The 17,374-nt window shown below is 30.4% G+C and overlaps 2 protein-coding genes across 2 annotated transcripts; one reads left to right on the top strand and one right to left on the bottom strand.

The window, feature by feature from the left end:
- The first annotated feature begins 8,328 nt into the window (after positions 1 to 8,328).
- Positions 8,329 to 9,034, top strand: LOC108327789 (BON1-associated protein 2). The gene has a single exon (XM_017561495.2). It carries the CDS (start codon positions 8,507 to 8,509, stop codon positions 9,032 to 9,034), a length of 528 nt encoding a protein of 175 aa, XP_017416984.1. The 5' UTR covers positions 8,329 to 8,506.
- Positions 9,035 to 9,788: 754 nt separating this feature from the next.
- On the bottom strand, positions 9,789 to 13,902 carry LOC108327788 (E3 ubiquitin-protein ligase At1g63170). The gene is made up of 5 exons (XM_017561494.2): positions 13,252 to 13,902; positions 11,777 to 11,896; positions 11,502 to 11,634; positions 11,138 to 11,287; positions 9,789 to 10,254 (listed from the first exon to the last, which is right to left on the bottom strand). Exons 1-5 carry the CDS (start codon positions 13,770 to 13,772, stop codon positions 10,087 to 10,089), a joined length of 1,092 nt encoding a protein of 363 aa, XP_017416983.1. The 5' UTR covers positions 13,773 to 13,902; the 3' UTR covers positions 9,789 to 10,086.
- Positions 13,903 to 17,374: the final 3,472 nt, after the last annotated feature.

Genomic DNA, 17,374 nt, shown 5'->3' with positions numbered 1-17,374 from the left:
TTAAGCATAGGATTTATTCTATAGTTGCAGATCGATTACGTTTCTTTTTTCACGTTGAAGTATTGAAATGAAGCGACTCGAAAGAACTACCAACAGTTTGCTGACAGGTAGAACAAATTCCTGACACGAGTCTTAAATGTACACGAGTCTCGTATAGTCTAGAAGTTCAAATAAAAAACAATTTAGATCTATCTTTATTTTTCAATTCTTTGTTTAAGATTATGAGAATCCTTTAGACTCTAAAAAGAACGAATAATATTATATATAACTATTGTATATTCTTTTTTCGAGACTAAAATATTGTTATAATTTTGTTTCAAGACTAAAAATTCATCTAAATTGATTTTGTTTTGAATTTTTAAATGATGTGAGATTAGTATATATTTCAGATTTCAAGGATAGTTTAAATTTTCTTTTTTAACTTTTTGATATACTTTTTGAATACAAAAGTAATTACAGGTTCACGTATAATACCTTAAATATAATGATTGACTCTAATATGATACTATTTAAAAAAAAAACTTAAAATTGAAATGTTAGATAAAAATTAAAATTGAAACATTAGATAAAAATGAAAAGAAAGTTCCAAAAATAAATTATTATTCTATTAGTCTTCACTAGAGATGTTTAAATCCCGATTAAAGACTTGTTTCAATATATCTAATATTTACACATTTTTTAAGAATTAAAATTAAAGACAAATCAAATATTTATTTTTTCTTAAATTTTTTAAAAGGTGTTTTTTAAGAAAAAACTGAACAAAAAAAAAGTAAGGTTTCAAAATGAATAATACATCGAATATAGTAATTCACCGTGATGTTATCATTAAGTAATATATAAACATAACGTTCATAATTAAAACCTATTATTTATTACTTTAATATTTTGAAGTGAAGTTGGATTTGAACTTTTTTGGTAAGTTTAGTTCACATCTTATTATTTAATCTTTTATTAATATATCTCTTTGCAACCATGTCCCATCATGTGCAAGTGTGATATAAAAAAGGTCATGTATAATCACTTTCAATTAAATACAGAAAAATACTCTTGTTAATAATAAGTGTAAATGTTGTCCTGTTTATATTTACACACATATAAATTTCTTCTCCGTAGTAAAAATCAAATTGGAATTATTTATTATGTAGTTTTCCTTTATTATAGTTGAAGGTTTTTTGTATGAAAATTGTTTGTTAATTTCTATTTAGAACTCAATTTTAGTTTAACTTGTTTTTAACTTATATCGGAAAGAGGTATCAAAGTATCAATTGATGGTGACATATCATTCATGATATAGTATAATACGTTTACTTTTTTTAAATGATTTTTTCATGCATGTTATACGGTGCTATTTATAGTTAAATGCATGTAAACTAGTCAATTATTTATAAATGTATTATAATTATCCGGTATGATTACGTAGTATGATTGTTCAATCATTTATAAATTAAATGGAAAATCACGAAAATGTCAAAATAATTATCTTAATGTTGATCAATTTAAAATATGATTATCCTTAATTAAATCATAATACGTTAATAAAAAAGTTATTTTAAAATATAAAAAATATAGATTTGAGATAAAAAAAAATAGGTGATAAAGATTTACTTCACTATTAATATCTCAATTATCAACTTTAAATTAACTTTGATATTAAAATACCTTTTCAGATACTTCCAAATAGTTTAAACAAAGAGTAATCTTAAAACTTAGATTTGAAAACAATTTTAGACTCACTAAACTTTAGACCATTAACATCAATCATATATTTTGAAATAACAATACTTCAACGTGGCGAGCGAAAATTATAAGCAAAAGTTTACTTCAATCTTATCAATGTCAATTATCCTTAAACAACTCTATCAACAACAAATTTTGATTGAAAGGCTACTTAAAAGACAATTTTAATTAAAAGGCTACTTCAAAAACCTTAAACAGTAAAATATTTGTGTATTTTCAGACAATAAAAATACCTTTTTCATGTTAAAGAAATATATATTCTTTAATTCCAGAATAAAACGCATATATAGGTTTTCACGCGCATCAAATTCTTTGATACCAAAGATAATCTAACAAATCCTTACGTTCCTTCAAAAACGGCTCACCGGACTTTTTAAAACGGCTCACCGGACTTTTTAAAGCCACTTTTGTGAAATAAATTCAATAATAATAGAATTATATTTTCTTTTAACTTTATGATCTGGGCCGACAAAAATTGTAGGCAGGCAGAAAAGGTTCATGGAATCCCTCCAAATGAACGGAAGTTAGAAGGAGAAATATTCTTTTTTTCATTTTATTCGAAGATTTTTTTTTAATAACTTTTTATTACTTTTCAATTGTTTCACTCACTCTATATTATTTAACTTTATTTAAATATCGTACATATTTTTATTTATTATAATTTTAAGTAAACATATTTTCTTTTTGTGTAATTTTTTATATGTATTGTGTTTCAGTTGAATTGGTCTGAGGGTCTGTCATCCTTTCTTGCTTTACTCTCTTTTGATCTTCAATCCTCTCCGAGAACGCGATCCATTACAATGAGTTTCTGACCTGCAGAAGACACTCTGACGCTCAAGTCAGACATGTTTCATAAAGAGGTCTATATTTTATTAGGATAGAAAAAGGTGACGCTCAGACATGTTTCATAATTAACTATTAGTGCAATATATTTTAGGTAATCAAACCCAATAATTAATCATTAATGTCGTATATTTGTAGAATGTAAGACAATCTGACCTATTAGTACATGCTTAATGACGATTAATTCCGATCGGTATACTTCATATATTACATATTGCATTTTTAAAAAGTAATTATTAATTTTCTGAAATTAAATTGTCTAAATTCTTAATTTATTAGATGATTTAAAAAAAATATTTTTGTATTCTCAATTTCGTTCATTTGAATAGTCCATAGTCAAATCTTCATTGTACATAATATTTTAAAATTTAAAATAAAAAAATTGTTACATTTATCAAAAGAGAGATACATTTATCAAAAGAAAGAGAATTACTCGAAAGACACAACACCAATTAAGTTAGGCAAGTTCGGATGTCATCTATCAAGCTTAACTTTATGCTACCGTTTAGGTAGGCTAAGGTGTTGTCTAAGCGAACTTAACTTGTGCTACCATCTAGATAGGCTTAGATCTCGTGTTTGTGAGCTTAACTTGTGTTATCGCAAAGGTAACTCTTGGGTATCAAGTTTGTGGGCTTATGTTATCGTCTAGATAACTCAGGATGTTATGCTTGTGGGTTTTTGTTACTGTCCAGGTAACTCAAGTGTCGTTTTGTGAGCTTTTGTTATTGTCTAAGTAATTTGGATGTCACGTGTGCGGGCTTTAACTTATGTTATCGTCTAGGTCACTCGGTGCCATGTATGTGGTCTTAACTTGTCTTACTGTCTAGGTAACTTTGCCACCATGTTTGTGGACTTTTGTTACCATCTAGGTAACTCGGTGGTTTGTTTGAGGCAAAACTTATGCTACCGTCTAGGTAACTTGGTATCGCATTTGCGGGCTTAACTTATGTGATCGTCTAAGTAACTCGGGTGCCACATTTGTGGGATTATGTTATCATCTAGATAACTCGAGCGTTGCGTTCATAGGCATATCGTACCATGTTTGTGAGCTTTATGTTGTCAGCAAAGTAACTTAATGCCTCGTTTGAGGGTTTTATTTGGGTTACTATCAAAGTAACTTAGTGTCTCGTTTGAGGGCTTTACTTATGTTATCGTCTTAGTAACTTAGTGTTTCATTTAAGGGCTTTATTTGAGTTACTGTCTAAGTAACTCGGTGTACCATTTGAGGGCTTTGCATATGTTACTGTCTGAGTAACTCGGTGCCTCATTTGAGGACTTTTGTTTATGTTACCACCTAGATAACTCAGTGCCTCGTTTGAGGGATTTTCCTATGTTAATGTATAAGTAACTTGGTGTCTCATCTGAGAGCTTTTCTTAGGTTACTATTTCAGTAACTTAGTGCATCGTTTGAGGGCTTTACTTATGTTACTATCTAAATAACATGGTACCGCATTTGAGGGCTCTACTTATGTTACTGTCTAAGTAATTTCGTGCCTAGTCTGAAGGCTTTGCATATGTTACTATCTAAGTAATTTGGTGTCTCGCTTGAGGGCTTTGCTTATGTTACCATCTATATAACTCAAGTGTCTCGTTAAAACCTTGCCTAACAAAACCCAACTTAGGAGCAAAATTTAAGTGAAGGAAAAAATCTACACACTTCCTCATACCTTAATTGTAATACATTTTTAAGTAGGTTATATTCCACATCCTCGCTCGGGATAAACTTTTTATTTGAGCTCTTTTAGTTTGTAGACTTTATTCTAGAGGGAATTTTTAATGCAATACGGTTTGTCCCAGATGAGTGCAAGCTTTCTTTATACTTAAAGTTTTTGGCATAGTCCAGATTAGGTCTATCTTCTACATCATTCTTTCTTGAATCTGAGTATTATAACTCTAGGTTGTTATCTTCTCTTGTACTCAGGAAATGTAACGCCAAGTTACCCCTATAATCAGACACTAGAACGTCAACTTACTCCTATACTTTGTCATAGAAACATTAAGTTACTTCTATATTGGAACATTGAGTTATTGTTGTACTGTAACACCGAGTTCTTCTTACTAACTAAATTCTTCTTGTACTTGGGTATGGAACACTGAGTTGCTCTTGCTCTTGTACTCTGGTGTTGGAACATCAAGTTGCTTCTGTACTTATTGGAACACTGAGTGATCATGTACTAAAGCACTGTAACGCTGAGCTACTCATGCTTTTGTACTTAAGTGTTGGAACACTGAATTGCTTCTATACCCTGTTACTTAAACGTCGACATGCTTTTGTACCCGGGTACTAGGAATGCCAAGTTTCTCCTTACTTGATCAATGGAACACCAAGTTCACTTTTATATTCAAACACTGAAACATCAAATTGTTCTTATATTCACTGAATTATTCTTGTATTCGGGTATTGAATTAAACATCGAGCTGTTCTTGTACTCAGGCATTGGAATGTCGAGTTGCTCTTGTATTCGGGCATTGAAACGTCGATTTGTTGTTGTACTCGGGTGTTGGAACACCGAACTACTTCTGTACTTGGTCACTAGAACATTGAGTTGCTCTTTTACTCGAATACATGACATGTCGAGTTTCTCCTATACTCGATCACTGGAACACCAAATTTATTTATGTATTTGGACACTAATTCCAAGTTACTCTTGTACTTGTTGAATTCTTCTAGTACTTGAGTATTAGAATGTCGAGTTTCTCTATAGGAGCATAAGACTCAACCACCCTTTTATCTTGATGAGATGAAGTGTGATCTCTCTTCGACCTTCAAGACTCTTCTCGTTGTGTACTATGCTAATCTGAACATTTTGGAGATCGGAATTATTACTTCTTGAAGTGGTTGTGCAAGACTTTGCTATTCGGATGGAGTTCAATAATTGCTTTTAGGGTTATTCCTGTTGAAGGAATCTTTGTGTTAAGTTTCAAATTTTTTTACTCAAATGTTGTAATGATGTGCAACTTTTTTATTTTGTTGTTGTCTTATGTAGTTTCTTTCTTAATTTCATGAATAAGATCCGGATCAACTTTGAGATTTTCTTTGTTTGTTGTGTTTTTCATTAAAATGTTATCTTACCAAATTCTAGTATTAATTAATTCTCTTCTTCATGCGTGAGGATGACTTTATGAAGTATCTTTGTTTAACTTAACAAGTAAGAAACCTAAATGCTATATTTGGCAGATAGCTAGTTATACAATAATATTACAATCCTATCATAATCAGTTTAAGGAGTTTTTCTAAACACTAGACACTTTAGTCTTGGAAATATGTCTCAAAGAGAATTTTAGTCAAAATAAAGTTCTATATTTTGTCCAATTAAGTATTTTGGCTTTTGGAGCACAAAGAACAAGATTAACACTAATGGAGGAACGTTTTAAAATGTTTTTACATTTATTTCTATTTTTTCATTTTTCATTTCATTATAGCTTTCTTACATTTTTCCTTCTTTACCCTTTTAGCGGTGGCTCAGTATATTTAAAAAACTTTACTAATACTATATTAGAAAATAGATTTCAATTTAATTTAATCTCATAAATCTAATACTATATTATTTTTGCATGCACCAGATAGCCGTCATCTACTTAATCACGTAACTCGTCCATGACATGGTTCTTTCGTGTATTGCGGCACTTATAGTGATATTATTCTTATTATATTACTATTATTACTATTTTTCTTTGATATATTGTGTACACTCTAGATGTATACTAAGTTTTCGTGATTGGCTAGATGTAAATATTAATTTACTTTATATATATTTTAAAATATTTACTAGATATTTTAAAATATTAATTTGTTTGTGATTTTGTTAGCTTTTATACAACATTATTCATTTAAAGGGGTTAGTTGTGAAAGATACAAACACTATATTTTCTGCTCAACATTTATTTAATATTAATAGAAAAATATTTTCATTTTAGAATATAAAATAAATTAAGATAAATTAATTAAAAAGCAAAAGTATTGGACTGACCGTATAAGTCCACCAAGAAAAAGCGACCAGTTCCAATAAGTTGTGATTAACATCATCAGGCGTCATCTAACCAAGACAAGTATTTCTTATTAACTGACCACCCGATTGGAGATGGGAGACCGGACAGACAATCTCCAAGATAAAGACCCTTAAACATAGCTTCTGATCAAGATCACCGGTAAGAGTTAAGAAAATGGGTCATGATTAAGCCGTGATTAGGATTTCACTGATCACAAGCCCATCTTGAAACCTATGAATAGAGGTTAGAGGTAGGTGATAATATTTAATACAAATTTAAGATTTTTCAGTTTGTCCAATCAAATTAATTACTGACGCGTTCAGAATTACATCAACTGACTCAAAGAAAAGTGTAAAATAGTATTTTGTAGAAATCTTCATCCAAAATATATATAACTTGAATAGACGAACATAAAACAAAGATAAAAGGGGTGATAGTGTGGAATTAGAAAACCTAGAGAAAAAAAAGGTAGAACATAAAAACAAAAATATATTATGAAGACTACTTTTCTCAAGACGAAGCAATTCAGAAAACGATCTCATTGTCGCAATTCAGAAAACGTGCATGTACCTGGAAAATTAGAACTTTAGCACTTAACATTATTCTTGTCTATTTAACCACGCTTCTCTTTTTCAGGTTATAACTTTTCCCCACGTTTTCGCTCACAGCAAAGAAAAACAAAAGGAATAGTTTCATGTTTCTCCACTGTCTTGCACGTCAATCTAAACATTTTGTTTTCAAGCTAAAAGGAAAGATATTTTGTTTACAAATATAATTTAATTTACTTGTTATGTTAAAAAACTCTGAAAATTTATTTATTCTGCTAAATATCATACATTTAGAATTTTAAATCACCGTGATAAACTTACCCACTGAGACACGCAGAATAATGAAATTCTTTTTGCAGAAAAATCTACAAATTCTAACAACTTTTGTTCAGAAAAGTAAAGATTCATTCAATCTTCCGTTAACAAGACCATTCCCACTGAAATTTACTTTTCAACTTTTGCTTTTCCTTCTAATTTCCTCCAAAACAGTGACAGACGAAGAAAGCAAGCTCTCCATCAAATACGTACAGTTCATAAATTGCTGCACCTCCTTGGTTGATATTTATAAATGTATATTATATCATATTTAATAAGAATTTTCAAAGACTAAGAATTTTCGAGTTTATTAATGTTTTCATGGCTATTATCTTGTTTACACAATACTGCTGCTTTGTTTTGTTGTATTATGTTCTCTTAGCCATATTAAGTTTATTTATTATTTAAAAATAGATTTTAAACTTACCTTAATTTTACAAAATCCACTTATAAAATAAATTTTACATTTACTATCTATTATAAAACATTTATTATCTATTATAAATTAATCTTATATTTAATTTTAATTGATGTTATACTTTTAACACATCTCCTTTACTCTAATGTATATGCATATTAAACATAAGATTAAACATTATTTAGTGATTCGATAATATGTTATCGAATGAAATAATAAATTTAACAAATAACAAATTTGTTATAATAGACTTTAATACATTATTATGATATCATACTAAAAAATAAATTTTAAATTTAATTTACTTTTACAAAATCGACTCAGTAAAATAAGAGTTTTACTTATTGTAAATTGGTGAAGAATTTCCAAGTACACTGTCAACTAATAAGTCCAATTCAACAGTGAAATTTCTTGACTATTGTAAAGAAGAATATTGGTATCTGCATAAATTTCCATCTTCTTTAAAATTTCTCTACAGACCGAACAAGCACCAATATTATTAAAGTATATTACAAAGCCATTACTAAAGGACAAGAAAAGCAGACGTTTCATGTCTCAGACATCATGGTCCTTCTATCTTAATCTTTTCCATTTTCTCTCTCTGTAAAATCCAAATCCCATAGATCTTTATGCACTTGCATTCCTCACTCACAGCATGGAGATCACGATTATATCAGCCGAAAATCTTTGCATGAACGGAAAACCAATAAGAAAAGACACATACGTTGTTGTTCACACGCAATCATGCACCAAATTCTTCACAACCAGGACAGAAGAAGAGGGTGGGAGCAACAACCCATCATGGAACGAGAAGTTCTTGGTTGATGGAGCCAACTGCATCACGTTAGAGGTGCAATGCAAGACATGGCTGGGTGTTAAAAGTGTGGGAGCAGCACGAATAGCAGTTTCTGAGTTTGACCTTGGAGGGTTTGTTTCAGAAAATAGCTTCCAGTTGTTGAGTTATAGGCTTTGGGATGAGAAGGGTAACAGAAATGGGGTCATCAATTTCTCAGTGAGGGTGGTGAAGGCACCACAGGAGCGTGAATCTTCGTGTTCAATGGTGGAGATTGAAAAGAATTCGAGAGGGTTTGGGAAACAAGTGACAATGGGTGAGAATGATGCTGCAGGAACTGTTACTGGGGTTCCTGTTTTCTGGAATTTCCCTCTCAATATTCCAAGATGAATGTTTTTGTTTTCTTCTTGATTTGGTTAACAGTAATTTAAGCATATTGACAATGGTTTAGTTTCTGACACTAGTTGTAGAAAAGGTAGAGTATTTTACTAGTTTGTTCACTTTGCTGACCTCTGCATTTCGGATGTTAATATTAGTCTCTTTAACTATACACGGATGAATGAGTTTATAATGTACCAAAAAAAAACAGTCAATGTTTGTAGAGAAAAAGTTAGCTTTTAAATTTTTTTTGTGTATGTGCTACTTCCAACACGTGTTATTTTGAGCACACAAGAAATTTAGTAAGTCATATGATCAAAATAAAAGAGAAACAAGTGAAGTGTAAGATAAGTACTTAAAAATTGAGATACAAAAAATGGGTGTTAATAGATTGTATTTCCAAACATCAAATTTAGGAGGATGATTGTTGGACCAAGACCATCTTTTAGACACACTCTTCCATAATTTAGGTTTGAGGTATATTGTATTCATGTTACATATTTCTCTCTTCTCAAGCAAACAAAATATATGGAGGCCCATCGCTCCCCAAATAGGAAGAAGCTAGAAGATCTCACAAGAAAAGGATGTATATTAGAAACCCATCAAGAGAGATTTCAGCATTACTGCCAGTAATAACCATGCATGAAAATAAAATGTAGCAATCATATTTTATCTTGAAGACTACGAAGGAGTAAAACAACAAAAAAACCATTGCATGGAAATCATAATAAATTTTATTTTTCTGTACAGGTCCAACAATGTACAAGAATTTGGATATTCTCATTCAGGCCTCCATGACCTTGTCATCGTAAGATACAGTTATACAGAACAGGTGTGAAACCTTGTGCAATAAATACGATTTTCCTAATAAGGCATCGTGTCTATCTGGTCATGTCATGAGCTGAAGTGAGAGGGCTTATGGTCTTAATAGTTAATGCACATTTAGCTGGAAACAAACTGTTCCCAACATGATTAAGGGAGAAATATACACAGCACAGAAAACAGAGCGATGTCAAAAGGGCTCTGTTTTCCTACTAATCAATGCAATGAAAAAAGGAACCTGTTCAAACTTCATGATGGTGGTTACCAACCAAAATATCAAGCTTGCAGAGAGGGCAGGTAGCATTGATTAGCAGCCATTTGTCTATGCATGCGCAATGAAAATGGTGGTTGCAAGGAAGTTCTCTGATTTCAGCACCATCATCATATGGAGAGAGACAGATACAGCATTCCTGTCATTATACCACAATCATCAATGTCATAAGTGGGATTTCTTTTAGCAAAAATGAATTTTGCTCTTCCAAATTGTGAAAGTGAAAGTGTGAAACCATCCATCAAAATATACAGCTACCTGGTGCAGCATACTGGGCATTATAAAGGTTGCATCGGCTTTAATAAACAAAGATATAAAGTTCAACAAATAAGATGTTTATATTTCAAATAGACTGAGTACTCAAAACAAATAAAGGGTTTAGTTCATGTTTTAATTATTAGTGCAAGTATTCTAAATGTACCTTAAAAGGTACAACTTTTTCCAAAAAAATGAGGAATTCCTTCCAACAATAAAACATTAATAATCTAAACATTGATTTGCTTTGACACGATGTAGATACGATTGTGCAAATGTTATGCCCAAAGAATAATTTGATATCCGTCTGTAACTTTTACGCAAATCCTCTTAATTCCTAATCAAAGAAGAATTAAATGTTTGTTGTATTTTGTTTTATGTACTTCTTTTTATTAAGTATCAAGAGGTAATTGTTGGAAAATATAGCACGGCTCTATATACATGCACAAGAGCTTACAATAATATAGCAAGTATCCAGAAACACTATGCCTAAATTTTTAAATGTTTTAAAAATATAAAACAAAAGAAAAATATTTAAAATCATAATAAAAATATGTAGAATTAACTTAAATAAATAGAAGATATAACAAACAAATTTAAACAGAAAAAAAAATAATTTAAAAGTGAATATACATAACTAAATTTTTTAGACAATTTTAATGGAATGTGAGGAAATGAAAGAAATCTTAACACAAAAAGATATGTATTCAAATCCTAACATTTGGAGGATAGGATCATTTTTATTCTGAAAAACACTAGGAACTTACTGCATCTTCTAAGGCAACAACATGTTCTGTGGCTGTCTCACTCTCAGATTCGATCATTATTCCTCTTGAAGATTCTTCAATATCACCTTCTTTTATTATTCTGAACTTATATTTTGGCAACTGGTCAATCTCTTCCTTCGTTGCCCCTTCCTGTTACCAATCAAAGGTCAAAATTAAGTATGAAAAAGTTGGAGAAAAAGAATATGACGCGTACAAACAAGGGAATGAAACAAAATTGAAAACAAATCCATGATTCGACATTGATAAGTTTGTTGAAATCACAGGGATTTACGTACTGAAGGGACAAAAGACAATTCTTTTAATGATATATAAAGATGGGTTGCAGAATGCATGGCATTACGACCTGATCTGTCACTGCGTACAGGAGAGCAAGGATGCATGGTAGACAGCAGCAAACAGCAATACCAATAAGGCATGCAACAGCGACACAGATCAGTACAATGACAACGTCGAAAGAAAGAAATGCGATAGAGACCCTGCATAACACAACATGCATGATGATTACAAAATGGGATAAGGCAGAATACTGCAAAGAGAGGTGCATGATGATTAAATCCATGAAGATATTAACTTTTCATATAATTTAACCAATACATAATGTTACAGATTCCAACTAACCAGTAAAGCTGAGGTGCATCCGTTGTCAGACTCTGGCCACCAAGAGTTACCCAGTAGACTCCAACAGTCCACCATATGAATGAAAGCATGGTATTTGCCGACTCTATGTATTTTATGATGCTGACAAAACAACAAACAATAAGTTTACAAACATGCGTAAGGTAAAAAAAAGGAACAGTTCGACATTCAACCTACAATGCTAAATACAGCAAAACTAGTCTCAAAAAGATACTCTCTTTATGAAAATGCGGTTATATTGGAAGAATTGAAACGGATATATAGTAGAGAATGAAAATGCATCAAGACATTAAACAATGCATAACTGAATGATTCCAAACTTGTTAGTTTCAATTTCTTCACTTTATACCGCTTTCATTCATTGTCACCCTAACCGTCCGTAGTCCAGAATGATCATTCAGATGGCGAAAAACACACACTCGTGAAATAACGTGTATAGTATTGTCCTTCAAAGCATCGTTTCAAACCACAAATTTCTCATTAAATTCATCACGAGTTTGCACAGACAAACAGGAAATCTACTGTTGCCTTTTCACAATTTAAAGGTCTATCTGTTCCACGTCCAGAATAAATATATCCTATTATTTTCACTTTTCATCTATATTCAGAATTTCACAGAAAATAATCTACGATGGAAAAGTATAATTCAAAAATAAGAAACAAAGATCAAAACTTAACAAATTTCGGGTTTCCACCAATTACCCATGTTGGAACGAAAAAGAAAAAAAAAAGAACAAATAGGACAATGCATTTGCTTTCATTTGATCGAAGAAAATATTAAAATTAAAAAGATAAAAAATCTACATAAATAAAATTCAATTTGTTTTCTCCTATTTTTCCTTTAACTCAAATTTAAATTTTTTTACCAAACATATTATAGTTTACTACAATGAACTAAGAAAGGAAAATGCCAACTAACAAAAAATAAACGACCAAAATACTACGGTATAGATAATAAATCATCATGTGCCCAGCGAGCTACTAGTGTTCTAAAGGACCCAAGGCAATGTATGTTTTTTCCTATAAAAAATAAAATAAAATAATGAAATAATCCAATTAAAATCCAATCAATTTTACAATTTAATTTGATGAATCTCTGACTAAATATAGATTGTGCATTGTATACTTAAAAATTACAATACAACAATAACAAAAAAAATATAGTGAAGAAAAACCTTATAATTGACTACTAATACACAACTTTTAACATGACATTGTACATTTGTAGTTAAACTATACTTATTACCTGCTAATATTTTTATATATACAAGTTATATAATGTGGTGTATAAAGACTTTGTAATAATGTGTACACAGTCCAACTAAATTATTTCTTTAATCAAACAAACATGCTTAATCAATGAACTTTACCTATAATCATTTATAAAAAGAAGAAATGTTCTGTTCATAAAATTTTATGTATAATCCGAAGTAATAAATGATCATAAGAGTTGGTACCAGTTTTCATCACCCTGGAGAGAGGGTTCGTAATAATAAAACTCTTGGTCACTTTCAGAAGTGAAGCTCCATTCAACATGGTTTGGCACATTGGAACTGAAATTGGTCCCACTCGTCATTCTCCTTCGGAACTCAACCAGGACGCAGAGAGAGTGGATCATTCCCTGCACCAAATACCCCAAAATCCATGTCCTGAGAGGCACGCTCGGCTCCTCCGCAGCGCTCCGCCACAGCACCGACGCGCCGATCACCAGAAACGCCGTGTTCCATAGGACGTCCACCGCCACCACCGGCCGCGAGTACGCCCACTCGCTCTGCCGCTCCTCCACCTCGGCCGCGGCTGCTTCCCGCACGCGCACCGAAGCCTCTCCCAGCATAAGACGCCGCCCGCTCGCGCGTCGGAAGAACCTCGTCGCTGTTCGTAGTGGCACACGGCGGGCGACGTGGCGGCTTTGAGGGAGGAACGGCACCGGGTCCACCGGCCCGGGGGAAGCTGGAGAAGATTCAGTAGAGTTTTGCATTTGGTTTGTGAGATTTTGTTTTGATTTGTTGAATTGAATCTGAGAAGGATCTTTTGAACAGTTCACACCGAAGCTTTGGAATCAGAAGAAAAAAAGATTGGTTTGATTTGGTGTTTAAATTGAATTTGACTTTTCTCTCTCTTTAGTTTGAATCACAATTATTACCTGATTCATGATATATAGGTGAAAAGAAATCTAAATGTCTAAATTTTTGGTCAAAATTGAGTTTATTTCATATTTTTGAAATTAATTATTTTCAATTATATAGAAAGTGCAGTTTGAATGCCTTTTGGTCAAATGAATTTAAATTTACCTGAATACCTTTTAATTGTTATATTTAAATACAAGGTTAATCATATTTGAGTGTTACTTTTACTTGTTATTAAATTTTTATCATAACTATTCTTTGATATTTAATAAACCATCTTATTACAAGAACTTTTGACAACGAACTCAATTAAAAACATTTACAAACAGTATTCAAGTGTAAATATTGTCATTAATTTTTAAAGAGAACAGCATTAAAACAAGTTATGCGATTTTAGTTTTAAATTAATTATTTATTATCCTTTTTCAAATTATTAATATAGTTGCTTAATTTAAACTACTTTTCATTTTTACACTAAATATAGTATTTTTATCTTAGTTTACGGGGTTCTTCACTGTTCAAACATATTTTTAAAATCATCTTACAATCTTTGTTTCAAATAAAGAATTTTTAATAATTATTTCATTTATTTTTTAACTTCTTTTCTACCCAAAGTCTTATTTTGCCAATACTTCATAAAACTGAAATCTTATAATCATGGGTTTTGCCCTTTATATTTAACATTTCAAGTGTAGAAATTCTAGTTAGAATCATAAATTTTAGATTTATAAGACATTTTTATTGAAATGTGATGGTATATTTAAATTTTATATTATAAAAATAAAAGGATTATTTAAAATATTTGATACATTGAAATTTAATTAAAAATTAGTGAAGTGCGACTTCTATAAAAACTCTTTTATTAGAATAAGAATTTTAAATATTGAAAACATTGGCACATATTGAAATTATGTAAAGTAAAATGCATTTCATAAATGATTATATGAAAAATGTTTAAGATGTTAAAATAATTGTCACGTTACTGTGAGAAATTATAATAAATTATTTTTTGCACCTAATCTTAGTAAAGTTCTACTCTTTATATTTCAAAAAAAAATTGTCTTGCAAACATTTTTTTTAACCTCTTCATTGTTCTTTCTGATAAATATTAACAATATGTTATGTTTTAAGAAATTAATTTCTTTTATTTTTATTTATAAAATAAGAAAAATATTTTAGAAATTTTTATCAAAGAATGATTTACTCTTTTTGTAAAGATATAAAAAATAATTAAGAGTAATAATGGTCTTGATCATACTCAATTATTTTATTACTAAAAATTTGACTATAAAAATAATTTTTTTATTAATCGAATTTCTCTGTCATTTTTCTAAGTCTTTGGCTTCATCTTTCATTTGTTTGAAGATCAAAATATGTTATAGAACTCATGGTGTCGAGGTATACAATCTTACTGAGTTGAATACAAGATGAAAGAAAAGTGAGAGGAGTATGAGAGAATGAATGATTTAAGTGAAGTCCCTGGGTCTCTTTATATAGGCTTGATTGGGCTTGGACTTTGAATAGTTTGTTGATAAGATATTTTCTGTTGATATATTATATCTTTCAAATATTCATTAGATTAAATCAGTTTTAAAGAATATTTGATAGATATTAATTCAATTATCTTATATCTTATATCTTCCAAATAACTAAAAGATTTAGATAATGATAAAATTATTTAGAAGATATTTTCTGTTGATATTCCCAAATTAAATTCAACAACTGAATTTTATCTTTTAGATTTTCTGACTTTCCAAAATTGCACAAATACGCTGAAATTTCCTCTATTTGCACTTTAGCCCCTTCTGAATTTTCCACATAAAATCTGATTTTGGGCCTTGAATTGCCATTTGGACCAATAAAACTTATATTCTCAGCTGCACAAATAAACATTAGAACATCCAATAATAATTTATGTGCTAAAATTCACTTTTTACGTTTCTTTATTTCCCAAACCCAACAATTCCAATCATCATAAATTCACTTAAATAAACCATTTAAGCACAATTATCCCATCAAAAATTTGAATTTTAAAGCATAAATATGGGCATAAATATGCACTCATCACTTACCTAATCAAAATATTGAACAAAGTAAGTTCATATTTTGTTCTTCTTTTGGATCTTGATAGTAAATATGTTGCATGTAGGGTATAGTTGTTTGCATGTGATGTTAAATGTAAGACCCATGAAAAATATTTACCTTAATAGTAACAATTTTATTACTAGTAGTAATAAATTTCTTTGTGAATGGAAAATATAATAAGTTTATAAAATGTGGAAAACTAAATAAGAAATTTTGGTAGCTTAAATGGTAGAAAATTGTGTGGATTTCAAGAACATGGGTTTAAACTCTTTTCTACCTTTTTCTTTTAAAAAAATAAATAAAAAAAATTAAAATATTGATATTGAATAAAACACTCAGATTTTAAGGCATTATTGAGGGATCCAATATGTCAAGTGGTGATTAAAATATTAATATAATAAATAATATTAAAAAATTGGTGAATAGTAAAATTTTTGGATTATAAATAGCCATGAGAGGGGAGGCTATTCTGCACAAAGAGAGAAAGAATCAAGTGAGAAAGCTTGAGAAATAGAGAAGAAAGAGTTAGGAAGAAATTTTTAGTTGCAAGAAGAGTAGAGGTTCTGGAGGGTTTTCGGGGAAACAAATTCTGAGTAAGAGATTAAGTCTGGAATAGAGGTAGGGGAGCTAACCTTTCTAAGCTTTTATATTATGATTTAGTATTGTTTTATTATTATTCATGTCTTGAAATTTTGTGTGAATACTATTAATGAAAAACATAGGTGCTTACTATATATCTATCTATAGTGAATTTCTGTGCTAATATTATATGCTATTATTTTGAATCTGTAAATAAGAAATTTGTTAAAACTAGTTGAGGGATACTTTGGCTAAGGAAAGACTTGGTACTTAAGTTGTCCATTGTGACGCACCTCTCTTTCTTGGAAGTCTACTCGACAAGTTTTTAACTTAAATCTTGTTGAACAGATTATGTACTATTAAATTATTGTGCAATATATCTTGTTGGAATGAAAATTTCTGATGAATTCATGTTATTGTGGTAGATATGGAATTATGAATTATAATTGTGATGGTAGGATAGAGGAATCTTAAAAACCGGAGTTGGTACATCCTTGATCATAGAGTAGCCCTGGTCAAATCCAGTAAGTTGTGACTAGTCATATGTACTGGCGTTTATGGTGAGTTTGATTCGTCAAACATTTGATTCTTCTCCGGTGACCATTTATGGTGATATTTTAGTATTGTTAATTTATTTTGTGATATATTCATTTTGTATGATTTCTGCGATGATTGGATTTTATTGGATTTGAATTTATGCATCTGAACATGATATGAGTATTATGGGGTGATTTTGTAAGGGTATATAATGTGAGTTGAGGAATATGAGCATGGTATTAGTCTCGTGGAG

The sequence above is a fragment of the Vigna angularis genome, chromosome 2 (assembly GCF_016808095.1).
Source record: "Vigna angularis cultivar LongXiaoDou No.4 chromosome 2, ASM1680809v1, whole genome shotgun sequence".
Taxonomy (NCBI): Eukaryota; Viridiplantae; Streptophyta; class Magnoliopsida; order Fabales; family Fabaceae; genus Vigna; species Vigna angularis.
This window is presented reverse-complemented; position numbering and strand designations above follow the sequence as displayed.

Bases quoted from the DNA above. Each gene is read 5' to 3' on its own strand.
- LOC108327789 (XM_017561495.2), top strand. From the start codon at position 8,507: ATGGAGATCACGATTATATCAGCCGAAAATCTTTGCATGAACGGAAAA.
- LOC108327788 (XM_017561494.2), bottom strand. From the start codon at position 13,772: ATGCAAAACTCTACTGAATCTTCTCCAGCTTCCCCCGGGCCGGTGGAC. The intron at 11,635-11,776 runs GTTAGTTGGAAT...TGTGTTATGCAG, and splicing joins GATGCACCTCAGCTTTACTG to GGTCTCTATCGCATTTCTTT. The intron at 10,255-11,137 runs GTAAGTTCCTAG...GTATAATGACAG, and splicing joins TTGTTGCCTTAGAAGATGCA to GAATGCTGTATCTGTCTCTC.